At 44.5% G+C, this 15,933-nt stretch overlaps 1 protein-coding gene across 1 annotated transcript in view; it reads right to left on the bottom strand.

The window, feature by feature from the left end:
• ghra (growth hormone receptor a) overlaps positions 1-15,933 on the bottom strand; it is a 169,470-nt gene that overhangs the window by 35,366 nt on the left and 118,171 nt on the right. The window contains exons 8-9 of the mRNA XM_073047989.1: positions 13,823-13,992; positions 948-1,126 (exon numbers count right to left, since the gene is read on the bottom strand). Of these exons, the coding sequence (XP_072904090.1) occupies positions 948-1,126; positions 13,823-13,992 (349 nt within the window). The remainder of the gene's footprint in view (positions 1-947; positions 1,127-13,822; positions 13,993-15,933) is intronic.

The following is a 15,933-nucleotide window of genomic DNA, read 5'->3' as shown; positions in this document are numbered from 1 at the left end:
TTGCAAGACCCTGTTCGGTATTGGTAATGCAAAATGCTGCAAATTTGTTTCCCTTTCCCCTGAGAGCGGGGAGGCTGCGTGGCCTTGGTTGTAGTAAGGACTAGGTCTCAAGCTGCAGGCGTGCCTATTTTAGCAGTCCACAAGTGCGGCGTCCATGCTGGCTTGGGGGCTGGCCACTCCAGTGTTTGCTCAATGGAAGACAAGCTGGATTGAGTGTGTACATCCATCTGAGGACTGTTGATAACTGCTTGTTCTTGCTAGCAACACCCATACACCATCAACTTATAGGACATGTCACTCAGGGACTTGGGCTACATGTATATTTTTTGTGTGACTGTAAGTTTACTGCTATCTTATATGTCCTGTATGTGCCTTGTTCTGTGTATGACTGTTAGTTCAGTGTTTTGAACCTTGGCCCCAGAGTAACGCTGTTCTATTTGGCTACACACATGGGTATTCTCATGTATGCCTGAATGACAATTAAGCTCGAACTTGATATCCTGCAGATATTGTGTTTGAGCTACCAGGCCCTTTAGTATTTCTGATGTGATACCATTCAGAAAGTTTCCTGTTCTATTCTTTTTATTCCAGAGTGCACGTTCACTCAGTGGATCACGTTTGCTATTCGTTTCTCTTATACTCACACTATCTACTAACGACCATCGACAAAGAAAATGCAAGACGGTATCGTAGTGGTTAGTGTGACACAACTATAGCTCAGTGCTTTCTGGAGTTCAGAGTTCAATCCTGGTGCCATCGGTAAGGAGCTTGAACGTTCTCCCCAAGACCACGTAGTTTTCCTTTGGGTGCTCCAAAGACGTACTGATTAGTAGGTTAATTGGCATTTATAAATTGTTCTAGTGTTAAAAAGGTAGGTTGCTGGTAGTGTAGCTTGGTGGCCTGTATCTCTAAATAAATAAGAACACATGGAAATAACTTGAACATACCGAGTCCCAGTGGTTACTTTTGCTGGTTTTATACTGGATCTCATACTTGAGAGAAATCCATCCATTTTTAATATCAGCTGTGGGTGGAGGCTCCCACCACATCTGGATGTCAGCAAGCAGGCCCGACTGGCTGATATTCAGCAGCGTCCAGTTCAGTGAAATTGGTGGATCCGGCTTCACTGTGAAGAGCAGAGCAGGAACAAAGCTCAATAAAAATATTCATTTTAATGACAGTAAGAACATAAATGAGAAAGCAAGTACCATTAACAGCAGAGAACACCAAGTGACACACACCAAGAGACAGGACAAGACAGTAACATGTGCTCAAACAGCTCACCACGTGTCTGTGACAGTGAGATGGGTGAACACGTGGACAAACAGTTCACAATGTGTCTGTGACACTGAGATGGGTGAACACGTGGACAAACAGTTCACCAAGTGTCTGTGACACTGAGATGGGTGAACACGTGGACAAACAGCTCACCACGTGTCTGTGACAGTGAGATGGGTGAACACGTGGACAAACAGTTCACAATGTGTCTGTGACAGTGAGATGGGTGAACACGTGGACAAACAGCTCACTACGTGTCTGTGACAGTGAGATGGGTGAACACGTGGACAAACAGTTCACAATGTGTCTGTGACAGTGAGATGGGTGAACACGTGGACAAACAGTTCACAATGTGTCTGTGACAGTGAGATGGGTGAACACATGGACAAACAGCTCACTACGTGTCTGTGATAGTGAGATGGATGAAGACGTGATCAAACAGCTCACCACGAGTTTGTCACAGTGAGATGGGTGAACACGTGGACAAACAGCTCACTACGTGTCTGTGATAGTGAGATGGGTGAACACGTGGACAAAGAGCTCACCACGTGTCTGTGTCAGTGAGATGGGTGAACACGTGGACAAACAGTTCACAATGTGTCTGTGACAGTGAGATGGGTGAACACGTGGACAAACAGCTCACTACGTGTCTGTGACAGTGAGATGGGTGAACACGTGGACAAAGTTCACAATGTGTCTGTGACAGTGAGATGGGTGAACACGTGGACAAAGTTCACAATGTGTCTGTGACAGTGAGATGGGTGAACACGTGGACAAACAGTTCACAATGTGTCTGTGACAGTGAGATGGGTGAACACGTGGACAAACAGTTCACAATGTGTCTGTGACAGTGAGATGGGTGAACACGTGGACAAACAGCTCACCACGTGTCTGTGACAGTGAGATGGGTGAACACGTGGACAAACAGTTCACAATGTGTCTGTGACAGTGAGATGGGTGAACACGTGGACAAACAGCTCACCACGTGTCTGTGACAGTGAGATGGGTGAACACGTGGACAAACAGCTCACAATGTGTCTGTGACAGTGAGATGGGTGAACACGTGGACAAAGTTCACAATGTGTCTGTGACAGTGAGATGGGTGAACACGTGGACAAACAGTTCACAATGTGTCTGTGACAGTGAGATGGGTGAACACGTGGACAAACAGTTCACAATGTGTCTGTGACAGTGAGATGGGTGAACACGTGGACAAACAGCTCACCACGTGTCTGTGACAGTGAGATGGGTGAACACGTGGACAAACAGTTCACAATGTGTCTGTGACAGTGAGATGGGTGAACACGTGGACAAACAGTTCACAATGTGTCTGTGACAGTGAGATGGGTGAACACGTGGACAAACAGCTCACCACGTGTCTGTGACAGTGAGATGGGTGAACACGTGGACAAACAGTTCACAATGTGTCTGTGACAGTGAGATGGGTGAACACGTGGACAAACAGTTCACAATGTGTCTGTGACAGTGAGATGGGTGAACACGTGGACAAACAGTTCACAATGTGTCTGTGACAGTGAGATGGGTGAACACGTGGACAAACAGTTCACAATGTGTCTGTGACACTGAGATGGGTGAACACGTGGACAAACAGTTCACCAGACCGTTAAGGGATCAGAAGCCAGGTATTATTGATTAGTGAACATTGTGGTTTGCAGAAGTGTATCGAGTTGATACGTTAGTGATTAATTACATTGCTGTATCCATGTCCATGAAGCCATGAACACTACCTCACCTTTTTTCTGCAGTACCATCAGGAAGGAGTTAGGAGCTGAAGACCCACACTCAATGTTTTACAAACAGCTCCTGCCCTTCCATCATCAGATTTCTGAACAGACCATGAACCCATGAACACTTCCCCTTCTTTTTCTCTGCTCACTCTATCTATCTATGTCTCGATGTATCAGTGTAACTTACGGCAATTGTTATGTATTGCACTGCACTGCTGCTCCAAAACAACAAATTTCACAACGTGGGTCACTGATGATGAACACCAAGGGCCCGAAGCATTGTTTAGGATGCCCACCACCCATCCCACAATCTCTTTGACCCACTACTATCAGGAAGGAGGTACAGGAGCATCAGGACCAGGACTGAGTAACAGCTTCTTCCCTCAGACTGTGAGACCCTGCCACCACTGAGATCCCGTCTCTAGGACAGTGAGCTGTTTGCTGTTTACCTGTGCTACCTACTGCATGCACTTTGAATTATATTTTATTAACTTATTTGTGGTATTATTTTGGTTATGTGCTATGTGTGATTTATGTTTTGTGGGTGCACTGTGGTCCGGAGGAATGTTGTTTCATCCATTTGTATACATGTACAACTTCATCTTGATTTGTGAAGCACCTATGAAGAGGAATAAACGGCTGCCATTTCGGGGCTGAGACCCTTCATCAGGATTGGAAAGGAAGGGGGAAGAAACCAGAATAAAAAGGTTAGGGGAGGGTACATGTGTTAGGGGAGAGGGTGAAGGCAAGGGGTGGGGGAACTACATGAGAAACTGGGAGGTGAAAGGGAGCGAAGGAGAATGAGAAGAGACTTGTTAGAGGTGTACAATATGATAGCAGGCATCCATCGAGTGGAAGTGACTTATTCCCGGGGAGGAAATGGCCAAAACCAGGAGGAATAATTTTAAGCTGATTGGAGGAAAGTATAAGGGGGAATGATGTCAGAGGGAGAGTTTTGTTTACACAGAAACCAGTGGATGCATGAAATGTGCTGCCAGGGGTGGCGGAAGGGGCAGACACAATCGGGACATTTCAAACTCTTGGGTAGGCAATGGGCGATAGAAAAAAATGGAGGGCTACATGGGAGGGAAGAGTTAGATTGATCGTGGAGTAGATTTAAAGGGTCTGTACTGTGCTCTTCCGTTCTAAGTTCTATTATCATAAATTCCCTCTGCTGTTGTGTGATCCTACTAACTTCTTAGCTACACTCTTGTTTTCAATCTATGTATGAAATACTATGAATTCTCTTGGTTTGAAGATAAGTTACAAGACCTGATATGGCACAGGTAGGTGCAAAATGCTTGCAACTTTTGACAATTTCCTGACATATCCTTCTCTAATGTATACCAGCATCTGTCACATTGTACATCCGCAAACAAATGAAATCAGATATTTGCAGTATTCTTTGAAAGGTCTTGTTAATTTGAAGTTCCAGGAATGTAACGTGGGAACTGAAATAGCTCTAGAAAAACTAAACCACTGTGAAAGCAAATCAAACAATTCCGTCGTTCTGCCTTTCTCTTCAGCAGCCCAATTAAGTAAATTGTTTCTTGGTGTGAAGGATACAAATCCTAGACAACACAAATTGAAATGGGAAAGAGTAAGTGGTCAGGAGAACTTTTCACTCAGGGGCAATAGAAGTCATGAGGGAAGTGTGCAGGAATATTTTAGGGACAGAGATTGAAGTTGGAGGTCAGGTTAGAATTTACGGACAGGGATGTGGAGGAGTCTCTGCACTCCAAGTCCAGCGGTGTGGATGGCTGACACAGGACATCCGCAGTCCAGGCTTCCACTCCGCATTTGAAGTCCAGCGGTGTGGGTAGACCAAGGTTATCAGGATTTCCAGTAGGTGTGCCTGGGATCAATGTCCATGCGAGCAGGAGGAATGAGGGCCAGTCATCAGTGCACCAGGCGTTTGAGCCTAAGAGGTCAGGGCCCTCTCATCAGCTAGTCTGGGGTCAATAACAAAAATCGGAGCCTGAAGGTTGATCAGGAGTCTGAAAGTCAAAACTTGATGACCAAAGGCTGGAAGCCAGTCCTGGAGTTGGAGGACCCTCATATGTTTGGGGGTCTGGGAGAAATGGAACCCATTTTACTATTGTGGTTTAGTAGCTTGTTGTGTTCTGTGTTCTGCTGAGCATCATGGACATGCTATGTTGGCACAGCAATGTGTGGCGTCCAGCACAACCCCTTGGCTATGCTATCTGTGAATGCAAACGACACATTAACCAGTATATTTCCAAGTACATGCAGTGAAAAAGGCAAATGGTATGTTGGCATTCATAGCAAAAGGACTTGAGTACAGGAGCAGGGAGGTTCTACTGCAGTTGTACAAGGCCTTGGTGAGACCGCACCTAGAATATTGTGTGCAGTTTTGGTCCCCTAATCTGAGGAAAGACATTCTTACCATAGAGGGAGTACAGAGAAGGTTCACCAGATTGATTCCTGGGATGGCAGAACTTTCATATGAAGAAAGACTGGATCGACTAGGCTTATATTCACTGGAATTTAGAAGATTGAGGGGGGATCTTATTGAAATGTATAAAATTCTAAAGGGATTGGACAGGCTAGATGCAGGAAGATTGTTTCCGATGTTGGGGAAGTCCAGAACGAGGGGTCACAGTTTAAGGATAAAGGGAAAGCCTTTTAGGACCGAGATGAGGAAAAACTTCTTCACACAGAGAGTGGTGAATCTGTGGAATTCTCTGCCACAGCAAACAGTTGAGGCCGATTCATTGGCTATATTTAAGAGGGAGTTAGATATGGCCCTTGTGGCTAAAGGGATCAGGGGGTATGGAGAGGAAGCAGGTACAGGGTTCTGAGTTGGATGATCAGCCATGATCATACAGAATGGCGGTGCAGGCTCGAAGGGCCGAATGGCCTAATCCTGCACCTATTTTCTATGTTTCTATAAATAAACATGAATCTGAACTGAGAGTGTAAACCGTAAGATATAGGGCCAAAATTAGGCCATCTGGCCTACCCAGTCTGCTCCACCATTCAACCATGGCTGATCTATTTTTCCTCTCAAACTCAGCCTCCTGCCTTCTCCCTGTATCCTTTCATGCCCTGACCAATCAAGAATCTATCAACCTCTGCCTTAAAAATACATAAAGCCTTGGCCTCCACAGCTGTCTGAGGCAAAGAATTCAGAAGATTCACCACTCTTGGGCTAAAGAAATTCCTCCTCATCTCTATCCTAAGAGGACACCCGTCTATTCTGAAGCTGTGTTCTCTGGTATTAGACTCTCGCACCATTGGAAGCATCCTCTCCTAGGAAACATCTTCTATCAAGGCTTTCACCATTTGATAGGTTTCAATGAAGTCACCCCTCATTCTTCCGAACTCTAGTGGTTACAGGCCTAGAGCCATCAAATACTCTTCATATGACAAGCTATTCAATCCTAGAATCATTTTCATGAACCTCCTTTGAACCCTCTCCAGTTTCAGCACATCCTTTCTCAAATAAGGGACTCAAACCTGCTCACTATACTCAGTTTGAGGCCTCACCAGTGCTTTATAAAGTCCCAACATTACATCTTTGCTTTAATATTCTAGTCCTCTTGAAATGAATGCTAACATTGCATTTGCCTTCCTCACCACAGACTCAAACTGCAAATTAACCTTAAGGGCTGAAATTAACCTTAAGGGAATCCCGCACAAGGGCTCCCAAGTCCCTTTGCACCTCAGCTTTTTGTATTTTCTCTCCATTTAGAAAATAGTCAACTCCTTCATTTCTTCTACCAAAGTGCATGACCGTACACTTCTCAACACTGTATTCCGTCTGCTACTTCTTTGCCCATTCTTCTAATCTGTCTAGGTCCTTCTGTAGTCTCTCTTCTTCCTCAAAATTATCTGCCCCACGCCCATTTTTATATCATCTGCAAACTTTTTGCAACAAAGCCATCATTTCCAACATCCAAGTCATTGACATATAACATAAAAAGAATCTGTCCCAACACAGATCCCAGTGGAGAACGATTAGTCAAGGGCAGCCAGCCAGAAAAGTCTCCCTTTATTCCCACTCTTTGCCATGTGCCAATCAGCCACTGCTTTATCCATGCCACAATTTTTCCTTGGGTTTGAGGCTTGTCAAGCAACCTCATGTGTGGCACCTTGTCAAAGACCTGAAAATCCAAGATCAACTGATTCTCCTTTGTCTATTCTGCTTGTTATTTCTTCAAAAAATTCCAACAGATTTGTCAGACAAGATTTTCCCATGAGGAAACCATGCTGACTATGGCCTATTTTATTATGTGCCTTCAAGTATCCCAAAAATACATCCTTAACGATTGACTCCAACATCTTCCCAACCGCTGACATCAGACAAACTGGCCTATAATTTCCTTTCTTCTGCCTCTCTCTCTTCTTGAAAAGTGGAGTGAAATTTACAATTTTCCAGATTTGTGGAACCATTCCAGAATCTAGAGATTCTTGAAAGATCGTAACTAATGCCTCCATGATCCCTTCAGCCACCTCTTTCAGAACTCTGGTGTGCACACCATCTGGTCCAGGTGACTTATCTACCATTAGACCTGTCAGAACCTTGTCTCTAGTTATGGTAACTTCACACACTTCATTGCTTCTGACACCTAGAACTTTCACCACACTGCCAGTGTCTTCCACAGTGAAGACTGATGCAAAATACTTATTCAGTTCATCCGCCATTTCATTGTCCCCCATTACTACCCCTCCAGCATGGTTTTCCAGTGGTCCGATATACACTCTCAACTCCCTCTTACATTTTATGTATCTGAAGAAACTTTTGGTATCTTCTTGATATTATTGGCTAGCTTACATTCACATTCTATCTTTACCTTCTTAATGACTTTTTTAGTCATTAGACCTCTAACTTCTCACTATTTTTTACTCTATTATATGCCCTCTCTTTGGCTTTGATGTTGGCTTTGACTTCTCTTGTTAGCCACGGTAGTGTCATCTTTCCTTTAGAATACTTCTTCCTCTTTGGGATGTATATATCCTGTGCCTTCCAGAAATTCCAGCTATTGCTGCTCTGCCGTCATCCCTGCCAGTCAATTTTGGCTAACTCCTCTTTCATACCTCTTTAATTCCCTTTGAATTACCACTGTAATACTGGTACATCTGACTTCTCAAATTTCAGGGTGAATTTGATCATATTGTGAACACTTTCCCCAAAGGATTCTCTAGTCAATTCTGTTTCATTGTACAACACCCAATCCAGAATATCTGATCTTCTAGTGGGCTCAACCACAGGCTCCTCTTGTACGCACTCTAGAAATTCCTCCAGTGTAATTCAGCACCAATCTGATTTTCACAATCTACCTGCATAGGAAATCCCCCACGACTATTGTAGTGAACAATAGTGATCAGTCAAAGACCCAACCTCACACGCAGTATCAGCAATCCAAGGAATTGATTGTGGACTTCAGGAAGGGGAAATTGAGAGAACGCACACCAGTCCTCATCGAGGGGATAGCAGAGGAAAGAGTGAGTAGTTTCGAGTTCCTTGGTGTCAACATCTCTGAAGTTCTGTCTTGAGCCCAACATACTGATGCATTGCAAAGAAGGCATACTAGTGGCTCTATTTCAGTCAGAGTTTGAGAAGAATTGGTATGTCACCAAAGACTCTGGCAAATTTCTGCAGCTGCCCTGCGAAGAACATTCTGCATCGAGACTGGCTGGTATGCTGGCACCAATACAATGGATCAGAAAAAGCTGCAGAGGGTTGGAGACTCAGCCAGCTTCATCGTGGGCACCAGCTCCTCCACTATCAAGGACATCTTCAATGCCTCAAAAATGCAGCATCCATCACTAAGAAACCCCATCACCAAGGACATGCCCTCTGTTCATTCCTGCCATCAGGGGTAAGGACAAGAGTCTGAAAACACACACTCAGCATTTCAGGAACAACTTCCCTCCACCATCAGATTTCTGAATGCACCATGAACTCTACCTCAGCATTTTGCTCCCATTCAGCCTACTTATTTATTTTGCATATATTTTTGTAATTTTTAGTAATGTTATGTTATGCAGCAAACAACAAACTTAATAACGTCAGTGATAATAAACTTGATTCTGACTCTGACTGGACATACCTCTGACAAAAGGAAAAACACGTTTACAGAGAGGAGGGGTGTAAATATACAAGATCCCAAATACTTTTGCTCCTTCACACACACAAAATGCAGATGGAGCCCAGCAGGATTCGGAGCAAGAAGGCTGCGAGTGAACGGCTGATTTCTGGAGCAAAGGCAGTTTTACTACTCGGGGTAAAAGAGAGCCAAGACTGCGCAAGCGCGTGACAACAGCCAGTAGAGCGCGAAAGGTTTAAAAAGAAGTCTGTCATATCCAGTGGGCAGCAGAGTGATAGTGCTTTCACTCAACGGGCTTAGGCAGTAATGGGACTAGGTAGGTTTACCTGTGTTAATAGCAGAAAGGAGTTAGTATGTGTGCGAACACGAGGAAATCTACAGATGCTGGAAATTCAAGCAACACAAACAAAATGCTGGTGGAATGCAGCAGGCCAGGCAGCATCTATAGGGAGAAGCACTGTCGATGTTTCGTCAGACGAAGGGTCTCGGCCCAAAACGTTGACAGTGCTTCTCCCTGTAGATGCTGCCTGGCCTGCTGCGTTCCACCAGCATTTTGAGTATATGTGTGAGACCTGTTTTCTGTGCTTGGTGTCAGATGTGTGAGGTCCTAGAGACTCTCAGACGGCAATATCTGCACCCGGTGTGTCGAGCTGCAGCTCCTAAGGGACCGAGTTAGGGAACAGCAGATGCAGCTCGATGACCTTCGTCTGGTCAGGGAGAGTGAGGAGGTAATAGAGAGGAGTTACAGGCAGGTGGTCACACCAGGGCCTTGGGAGACAGACAGGTGGGTCACCGTCAGGTGGAGGAAGGGGAAGCGTCAGGTACTAGAGAGTACCCCTGTTGCTGTACCCCTTGACAATAAGTACTCCTGTTTGAGTACCATTGAAGGGGACAGCCTACCTGGGAGATGCAACAGTGGCCGTGCCCGTGGCACAGAGTCTGGCCCTGTGGCTCAGAAGGGTAAGGAAAGGAAGGGGAAGGCAGTAGTGACAGGGGACTCTATAGTTAGGGGGTCAGACAGGCTATTCTGTAAATGCAAGAAAGAAACTCGGATTGTAGTTTGCCTCCCAGGTGCCAGGGTTTGGGATGTTTCTGATCGCGTCCAAGATATCCTGCAGTGGGAGGGAGAACAGCCAGAGGTCGTGGTACATATTGCTACCAACGACATAGGTAGGAAAAGGGTAGAGGTCCTGATAAAAGACTACAGGGAGTTAAGAAAGAAGTTGAGAAGCAGGACCGCACAGGTAGTAATCTCGGGATTACTGCCTGTGCCACGTGACAGTGACTATAGGAATAGAATGAGGTGGAGGAAAAATGTGTGGCTGAGGGATTAGAGCAGGGGACAGGGATTCAGATTTCTGGATCATTGGGACCTCTTTTGGGGCAGGTGTGACCTGTACAAAAAGGACTGGTTGCACTTGAATCCCAGGGAGACCAATATCCTGGAGGAGAGGTTTGCTCAGGCCACTGGGGAGAGTTTAAACTAGAATTGTTGGGGGATGGGAACTGAACTGAAGAGACTGGGGAAGAGGAGGTTGGCTCACAAATACAGAAAGCTTGGAGATAGTGCGAGAGGGAGGATAGGCAGGTGATAGAGAAGGGATGTGCTCAGACCGAAGGTTTGAGATGTGTCTATTTTAACGCAAGGAGTGTTGTGAACAAAGCGGATGAGCTTAAAGCATGGATCAGTACTTGGAGCTATGATGTGGTGGCCATTACAGAGACTTGGATGGCTCAGGGACATGAATGGTTACTTCAAGTGCTGGGTTTTAGATGTTTCAGAAAGGACAGGGAGGGAGGCAAAAGAGGTGGGGGGCGTAGCACTTTTGATCAGAGATAGTGTCACAGCTGCAGAAAAGGTGGACGTCATGGAGGGACTGTCTACAGAGTCCCTGTGGGTGGAGGTTAGGAACAGGAAGGGATCAATAACTTTACTGGGTGCTTTTTATAGGCCACCCAATAGTAACAGGGATATCGAGGAGCAGATAGGGAAATAGATCCTGGAAAGGTGTAATAACAACAGAGTTGTTATGATGGCAGATTTTAATTTCCCAAATATCGATTGGCATCTCCCTAGAGCAAAGGGTTTAGATGGGGTGGAGTTTGTTCAATGTGTGCAGGAAGGTTTCTTGAAACAATATGTAGATAAGCCTACAAGAGGAGAGGCTGTACTTAATTTGGTATTGGGAAATGAACCTGGTCAGGTGTCAGATCTCTCAGTGGCAGAGCATTTTGGAGATAGTGATCATAATTCAATCGCCTTTACAATAGCATTAGAGAGAGATAGGAACAGACAAGATAGAAAAGCATTTAATTGAAGTAAGGGAATTATGAGGCTATCAGGCAGGAAATTGGAAGCTTAAATTGGAAACAGATGTTCTCAGGGAAGTACGGAAGAAATGTGGCAATTGTTCAGGGGATATTTGTGTGGAGTCGGCACAACATTGTGGGCTGAAGGACCTGTACTACACTGTATTATTCTATGTTCTATGTAATAGAAAGGAGCTTAAGAGGGAAATTAGGAGAGCCAGAAAGGGCCATGAGAAGGCCTTGGCGGGCAGGATTAAGGAAAACCACAGGGCATTCTACAAGTATGTGAAGAGCAAGAGGAAAGAATAGGTCCTATCAAGTGTGACATTGAGAAAGTGTGTATGGAACCGGAGGAAATAGCAGAGGTACTTAATGAATACTTTACTTCAGTACTCACTATGGAAAAGGATCTTGGTGATTGTAGTGATGACTTACAGCAGACTGAAAAGCTTGAGCATGTAGATATTAAGAAAGAAGATGTGCTGGAGCTTTTAGAAAGCATCAAGTTGGATAAGTTGCCGGGACCAGATGAGATGTACCCCAGGCTACTGTGGGAGGCGAGGGAGGAGATTGCTAAGCCTCTGGCAATGATCTTTGCATCATCAATGACGACGGGAGAGGCTCCAGAGGACTGGAGGATTGCGGATGTTGTTCCTTTATTCAAGAAAGGGACTAGAGATAGCCCAGGAACTTATAGACCAGTGATTCTTACCTCAGTGGAGAGGATCCTGAGAGGCAAGATTTATGAACATTTGGAGAGGTATAATATGATTAGGAGTAGTCAGCATGGCTTTGTCAAGGGCAGGTTGTGCCTTATGAGCCTGATTGAACTTTTTGAGGATGTGACTAAACACATTGATGAAGGAAGAGCAGCAGATGTAGTGTATATGGATTTCAGCAGGGCATTTGATAAGGTACCCTATGCAAGGCTTATTGAGAAAGTAAGGAGGCATGGGATCCAAGGGGATATTGCTTTTTGGATCAAGAATTGGCTTGCCCACAGAAGGCAAAGAGTGCTTGTAGACAGGTCATATTCTGCATGGAGGTGGGTCACCAATGGTGTGCCTCAGGGATCTGATCTGGGACCCTTACTCTTTGTGATTTTTATAAATGACCTGGATGAGGAAGTGGAGAGATGGGTTAGTAAGTTTGCTGATGACACAAAAGTTGGAGGTGTTGTGGATACCGTAGTATGGAGGGCTGTCAGAGGTTTTCAAGCCAATGCCCTTTATCAAGACTACAAAGGAAGGGGAAAGATGCCAGAATAGGAAGGTGAGATCGGGGAAGCTGGCCTTTAGGGAATCCTGCACAACGATGCCCAAGTCCCTTTGCACCTCATTTTTTTTGTATTTTCTCTCCATTCAGAAAATAGTCAACCCTCTCATTTCTTCTACCAAAGTGCATGACCATATACTTCCCAATACTGTATTCCATCTGCCATTTCTTTGTCCATTCTCCTAATCTAAGTCCTTCTGTACCCTTCTACTTCCTCAAAATTACCTGCCGCTCCTCCTATCTTCATATCATCTGCAAGCTTTGCAATAAAGCTATCAATTCTATCATCCAAATCATTGAAATATAATAAGAAGCGGTCCTAGCACAGACAACTGTAGAACACTAGTCACCAGCAGCCAACCAGAAAAAGCTCCCTTTATTCCTACTCTCTGCTTCCTGCCGATCAGCCACTGTTTTATCCATGCTAGAATCTTCCCTGTAATACCATGGGCTAATAGCTTAAGCATCATCATGTGTGGCACAAAAGCCTTCTGAAAATCCAAATACACAACATCAACTGATTCTCCTTTGTCTATCTTGCTTGTTATTTCTTCAAAGAACTCCAACAGATTTGTCAGGCAAGATTTTCCTTTGAGAATACCATGCTGACTACTGCCTATTTTATTATGTGCCCCCAAGTACCCTGAAACTACATCCTTAAAAATCGCCTCCAACATCTTCCCAACAACTGTGGTCAGACTAACTGGCCTATAATTTCCTTTCTTCTGCCTCTCTCCATTCTTGAAGAGTGGTGTGACATTTGCAATTTTCCAGTCTTCCAGAGCCACTCCAGAAACTTGTGATTCTTGAAAGATCATTACTAATGTCTCTACTAACCACTTCTTTTAGAAACCTTGGCTGTACACCATCAGGTCCGGGTGACTTATCTACCTTTAAGACCTTTCAGTTTCCGAAGAACCTTCTCCCTAGTAATGGGAGATTACCTGACACACTTCATGACCCCCAACTCTTGCCTTCGGTCTCCCAGACCTCCCACACCCTAAACAGAGTACAAAACAATGCCCCTGGAGGCAGTCTCACTAATCTGTTGTGCCCTAACAGATGAGGAATGAACAAATAAGGGTAGAGAGAGAATCACTTACAAGACAATTTACCTCACCCAAGCCAAGATCTTACCTATGTTGTCTATGGAGAAGCAGCGTTTATCGAAAGTGACGTCCTGACCCTGAAGTTCGGACCTCAACTGTACGCAGTACGAAACCCAGATGGAGGTGTAGGTCTGGTTGAAGTAGCAGGAGCTTTTGTTGTGCAAGTATTTTGGACATTCCTTCCAGTCAGCATTATTCCTGAAGAGACATGAGTTTGTTAGGATCTTCAGAAAACAGCAGTTATTCCAAAACAGGAAACAACTCAATATCCTATGGTCACAAGAAACACGCAAAATACCGTAGGAACTCAGATTAGGCAGCATCTATGTTAGTAAATGCACGGTCACAGTTTCAGATCTCCTGGGAAGCGTGGAGATAGTATAAATAAGGGGGAGGGAATAAAGGCGTGAAGCAAAAGCTTTCATTCTCTATTTGGATCCAGGTGAGAGGGCTGAGAAAGGCAAGTGAGATTTGGACTGCTCATTGACATTCTGTTGGAAACTACCTTCTGGATGTCAGTGACTGCATCAGTAGCAGAACGTTACTGGTTCACACAAATCAATGTCAATACAGCGGACAGACAGGCCCAAACCTCATCTTTGCATAAACCTATAGAACTCGAAATTGCTGGTGTAAACATCAGCCTTAACTCCTCCTTCCTCAGTTGTGATGAGAAGCTGCAGGGAGTCACTGACTGCCAGACACCGTCTCCAAGGAGAAAGAAATTACAAGTGATCCAATCAGATGCCATTTACAGTGATAATTTACAATAATTGTGGCTCAGTGCAGATCCATAATTCGAAGCCTAAATCTCCAGCTAGTTGCTTTAGCGGCGTTTTTTTTTTAATTAAGTAAAGGAGGGAAAGATATCTCAGATATACACGAGAAATCATGTTTTTGAGGAAAGCCCATTCAGTCCACAGCTCATTCTGAAGATGCTCCAGTCTCCCCTCACATCAAAAAATGTATGGGGAGTGGGGAAGATGCCCACTGGTCAGTGTAAATTCCTCCACCACGTGGGTGAGTGCGGGAAGGGGCAGGGAGCTGATGGAACACAGCCAGGTTAGAATGTGGGGTAGCGTTAGTGTAAAATAGGTGTTTGATGGTCAGCATGTGAAAGCAGTTGCCCCTGTGTTTAATACCCCTTATCCCACAACTGTAACAGCAATAATATTAGGGACATGGGAACCAGAGCACCACAGCAGATAGTGGTTGTGAAGAAAGATGTTAAGCATGCATACAAAGTCAGGAATCGATGGGCCAAATGGCTTAATTCTGCTCCTATGTCTTATGTTCTTATGGTTTAAAAGGGTGAGCATGGTGGAACTGAGCTGCGTATATTTTAATGTAATAAGTATCGTAGGAAAAGTGGATGATCTCAGGGCATGGATCAACACATGGAATTATGATGTCGGAGCCATTAGTGAGACTTTCTTGCAGGACAGGCAGGACTGGCAGCTCAATGTTCTAGGGTTCCGTTGTTTTAGACGTGATAGAGCTGGAGGGATTACAGGAGGAGAGGTGGCATTACTATACAAGGAAAATGTCACGGCAGTGCTCAGTCATGACAGACTGGAGAGCTTATCTAGTGAGGCTTTTGGATAGAACTGTGGAGTAAGAAAGATATGACCACGTTAATGGGATTATATTATAGACCATACAACAGAATTTAGAGGAACAAATTTGTGGAGAAATCGCAGACTATTGTAAGAAACATTAACGTTGTGATGGTAAGTGATTTTAACTTTCCATAAATTGACTGGGACTCCCATACTATAAAAGGGCTGGATGGGAAAGAGTCTGTTAAATGTGTTCATGAAAGTTTCCTTCATCAGTACACAGAAGTCCCAATTAGAGAGTGTGTGATACTGGATCTCCTATTAGGGAATGAGACAGGAAGGTGACAGAAGTTTGTGTAGGGGATCTCTTTGAATCTCGTGATCATAATGACATTAGTTTCAAGGTAATTATGAAAATGGATAGGCCTTGCCCTCAGGTTGAGATTCTAATTTGGAGAAAGACTATTTTGATGGTATCAGAAAGAATCTGGCAAGTGTAGATTGGGACAGATTGTTTTCTGTTTACAGAGTTCGTATGTTCCTGTCAGAATAAAAGGCAAGGATATCAGGTTTAGGGAGC

The sequence above is a fragment of the Hemitrygon akajei genome, chromosome 6 (genome assembly GCF_048418815.1).
Source record: "Hemitrygon akajei chromosome 6, sHemAka1.3, whole genome shotgun sequence".
Classification (NCBI taxonomy): domain Eukaryota; kingdom Metazoa; phylum Chordata; class Chondrichthyes; order Myliobatiformes; family Dasyatidae; genus Hemitrygon; species Hemitrygon akajei.
The sequence above is the reverse complement of the archived record's forward strand: the minus strand, read 5'-3'. Positions and strand labels throughout refer to the sequence as shown.